Below are 4253 nucleotides of genomic sequence, written 5' to 3'. Positions count from 1 at the left end.
CCCCACACACACACAAACCTACCTGTAGAGCAGCCAGTATATTGGCCAGAGCCTGGCCGTACGTGTCGTGACAGTGCACAGCAATCTTGGACAAAGGCACCACCTCAGAGACAACCGACACCAGGTGCTTGACCGCTCCAGGCGTGCCCACCCCGATGGTGTCACCCAGAGAGATCTCGTAGCAGCCCATGTCCAGCAGCTCTTTCGCCACCTGGGAAAGCGTGCATTGAGCAACGGTCATTATGCTGAATAGAAAACATGTTTCTGTAATAATGTACAAAATTTCCTGTCTATAAAATATAAACTTTTGATTTTACAGAACACGGAAACTTACCTCTGGGACAGATCTCATAACTTCTTTTGACTTTCTTTATTTTAGTTTTAGTAAGAGTTTTACTGCACTTGCAACACAATAAGGTCATATAAGTGATGAAGATTAGAGGTGTTATAAGAGAGTAACAAACGCAAAAAAGGAGGAGAGAGAAAGACGATAGTCTTTTATATGATAGAAGGAGCAGACCACACCAGAACACCCGCCAACCACCCATACTTTCTTTAAGATGTGGTGGATAAAAATCATTTGAGATACTCATCGTTCTTGCAACAGCAATGATACACATTGAAACAAAATGATAAATAATTATTTATAGTCTAATAAAAATAATAGTAGTGATAATAATAATAATAACAGTGTAATAACAATAGCATTTATAAAGTGCATATCCAAGCTAGCTCTGTAGCATCCTCTGTGCGCTTTACAACCATTATCACATATATCTGAAATTAAAACTATGACAAATAGGACTACATAATCTACAATGTCCTCACCTCTGCCACTTTTTCAGCTTTGACATCTCCTTCGTACGGGCAGCCCAACACACAGGATACATACCTAAGGAACAGATAGATGAAAATGAAGGTGGGGGGGCGGAGAGGGGGGGTGAAAATGTTCACTGCAAGCAACTACATCTCTGATTATTTGATCCTTTGTTGCAGGTGGTTGGGGAAAGCCACTGGTACATCCTACTTCTTTACTTTCCCTCTGTTGTTTCTGTCTGTCTGTCTTACTTTTCTCGCCACTAAATGACTATTACGGTGTTGATGTGCTTCTCTTTACTCAAACAAAGAAAAACATGACCCTTTGAGTGTAATTTTTTTACTACATATAATTCTGTTCTAGTTCGGATGAATTTTTGGATTTTTTTTGTTGTTGTTGAAAGTTTTATTTTTGTTCAAATTTCGGGTCAAAAAGAATCTCCAGTACATATTACTGTTTCAGAGGTGACAGTCATGCTTCCTAATGAACAGACAATAAACACGACCGGTCTAAATATATCTGTCATTTTACAGTACAAATCTTATTATGGACAAGATCTACTTCTCACAATTGAAAATGAACACTAAAGTTAAGTGTTTTCTATTATTCACTTCTTTTACCGTAGCTTTGACAAACTATAGTGTACTTTGCAGTCTAACCATACTTCAAACTTGAGTAAAGACAAACGCGTATACAAAATAACAGGCAGTTAGTGCTGGAACAGAGAAAAACAAACAGACAAAAACAACAGAGGGAAAATAAAGTAGGATTCATTCGTGTCATCATCCACCCCAACCCCTACCATAAGTCAGCATGAAAACATAACGTTAAGTAAGGTTAAAAGATAAAAAATCTAGAAGTTTTACACCACTATTGACACTGTTCAGATCATTTATGGGGGAGGTCTTCTTCCAATCTGTCTACCAGGACCAACCAAAGCTGAAAGGGAAATAATGTCCCAGCAAAAAGACGGAGAAAAAACTCAATAAAAATTCTACCCACACGGAAATCAAACTCCTGTCTCTGGTGTGAGAGGGTAAAGTCCCTATCCACTACACAACATACGCTGGTATTAAGTGAGGAACAAATTAAGACAATCATCACTTTGAAAAGGAGTATAGTAAGCAGACCACATCAGAAACCAACCAACAACCTACTTTCAGTTTTACAGTAGAACTGCTGGCATCATCCATGCCCCAGTGCAGAACCCGCATATGTGATGTAATGGTAACACCCAATGCACACTACCAATTGAATTCATTTGACTGAGTCACAACCAGCGAAATTTTCCTGTATGGATGAAATAAATACTACCATTTTGGCACAATTCAACTAAATTCAACTGTGACCTTTAAAATCATACGAGTTTATTTTTCAAGGTCCAGAGTCGAATCAGCCGTGTTGTGACAAAATGGGAGCCCTTGACCCTCCAAAGAGGAAAAAATTTGGCTGACCCCCACTAAATTCGATCAGATCTGATCGGCAGTGTGCACTAGGGCTGGGTCACGAGCGCGAGAGCGGAACTGAATCGTCACTCTTTCCTGCGGAACGCGATTCACGATTCACTTCAGCGGAACGCGAAACAGTATCGCCAAACGATTCCCGATTCACTCCCCTGTCGCTGTCACCACCTTGTGGCTTGTTTAACCTACTGCTGAGTCGAGTCACAAGCGCAAGAACGGAACGGAACACTTAGTATGGCTCCCCTTATTTTACAAAAGATGGTATAGTCCAACCCCCCTATTAAAACAAAATGAACGGGGTCCAACCAATAGACAGAAGGAATTTTTATGGAGCCATTGTTTTAGGGAATGGTGGGGTTGGGGGGGGGGGAATTTATGGGGGTCACTAATTGAGGTCAGTTGATAGAGCAGCGCAACAAAGGGTGTGGGGTGGAGAGGATGGCGGAACAACAAGAGTAGGACTCGCACTCGTCAAGAGGCGTTGATATGACACTGTTCCGTTTCAGTCACAGTGTTCCACCATAGCTCCACGAGCGCTCACGTACTCGCGATTCATTGAAGCTGACTGAATCGCCAATCGCCACTCTCAAATTTGACCAGCACAGGGTATAAGGCTCTCTGCTGTTGATAACAGAACAGAGACGTTTGAGCCTTGCTGGTCAAGTTATTCTAATCTACGCCTGTCTGCTGGGATCCTGAATCATGTTCCGCCCGGGTTGGGCCAGGCAGACACAATCAAAGCTGCCCGCCTCGTAAATTATCTAAATTGTGTTGACGGGAGAGTAAAACAGCAAAAATAACTTTTTAAAACAGTGTAGTAATACACTTACCCTCTCACTGGAATGTTGACTTCTTTGGCAGCCTCTGTGACTTCTTTGAACCTTTGCAATGACTCACGGATGGAGCAGTTGATGTTCTTCCTGGAGTCCACAACATGACAATGGTTAATACCACAGACTAATTGAATCACGAATGTACCCATCCAGCTCTTCACTCATCAACTCACTCTCATTACATCATTCATTCACTTAACCACACTCACCTACCTATCTACCTCCTCACTCACACATCAAACACACTCTCATTCACTTACAAGCATCTACCCATCCCCATTTCTTCACTCACCCACTCACACATTCACTCTTTACTCACTCATCCACACATCCACTCACTCTGTAAACCACCTAAGCCATCAACTTACAGACCCACTCACTCATTCACCTACTCACTCATGTACTAATTCACACACTCATCTACCCATCTTTCATTTTACTCATCCTCACACACATTCATTCACTAAGTCATCTATCATCTCCTCAATTACCTATTCGCGCACTGACCAACTCCCCACTCACCCAAGTGCATATTCACACACCATGTATCTATTTATCTCTTCACTCATCCTCACACAAACTCGCTCACTCAATCACCTACCTAAGCATCAATCTCCTCTACCACCTACTCACTCACAAACCCATATGCTCACTTACCTATCCATCTCTTAACCCAATAACTACTCACTCACACATTCACTTTCTCATTAACTTAACAACAATCTCCTTACTGCCATCATTTTTACAAGTACACTTTCAACAGTTTTTACAATTTTACAGGAGAGCCAGAGAACTGAATTTTGCTACCAAGAAAATAACACAATTTGTTTAAAGATTATAAAAACGTGATTATAAGAATTGTATTCTTCAATAAAGTCGTAAAAAAAGCATATACTGTACTTTTAAAAATGACACCAGCTTACTCATTCACTCACTCACCTACTCACTCAGTCACTCATTTGCTTAGTCATTAACTCACTCATTGCTTAATAATTAAATAAACAGAGAGTGCACTTGAAAATCAATTCAGCTTGTGAAACCTTTAATCCTTATTTCTAAATTTTAAAAACAGAAAATAAACAACCAATTATACCAATACACCAATACTATTCACAGACACAATCTTACCTCCCCCCCCCC

The 4253-nt window shown here is 40.7% G+C and overlaps 1 protein-coding gene across 1 annotated transcript in view; it reads right to left on the bottom strand.

Annotated features, from left to right (window-relative positions):
- The window catches only part of LOC101860113 (hydroxymethylglutaryl-CoA lyase, mitochondrial), a gene marked incomplete in the record, with an annotated part of 13668 nt that overhangs the window by 3153 nt on the left and 6262 nt on the right, over nt 1-4253 (bottom strand). The window contains 3 exon segments of the mRNA XM_035971135.1: nt 23-211; nt 829-892; nt 3111-3200. Of these exon segments, the coding sequence (XP_035827028.1) occupies nt 23-211; nt 829-892; nt 3111-3200 (343 nt within the window).

This window comes from Aplysia californica, unplaced genomic scaffold, assembly GCF_000002075.1.
Source record: "Aplysia californica isolate F4 #8 unplaced genomic scaffold, AplCal3.0 scaffold00384, whole genome shotgun sequence".
Classification (NCBI taxonomy): domain Eukaryota; kingdom Metazoa; phylum Mollusca; class Gastropoda; order Aplysiida; family Aplysiidae; genus Aplysia; species Aplysia californica.
This window is presented reverse-complemented; position numbering and strand designations above follow the sequence as displayed.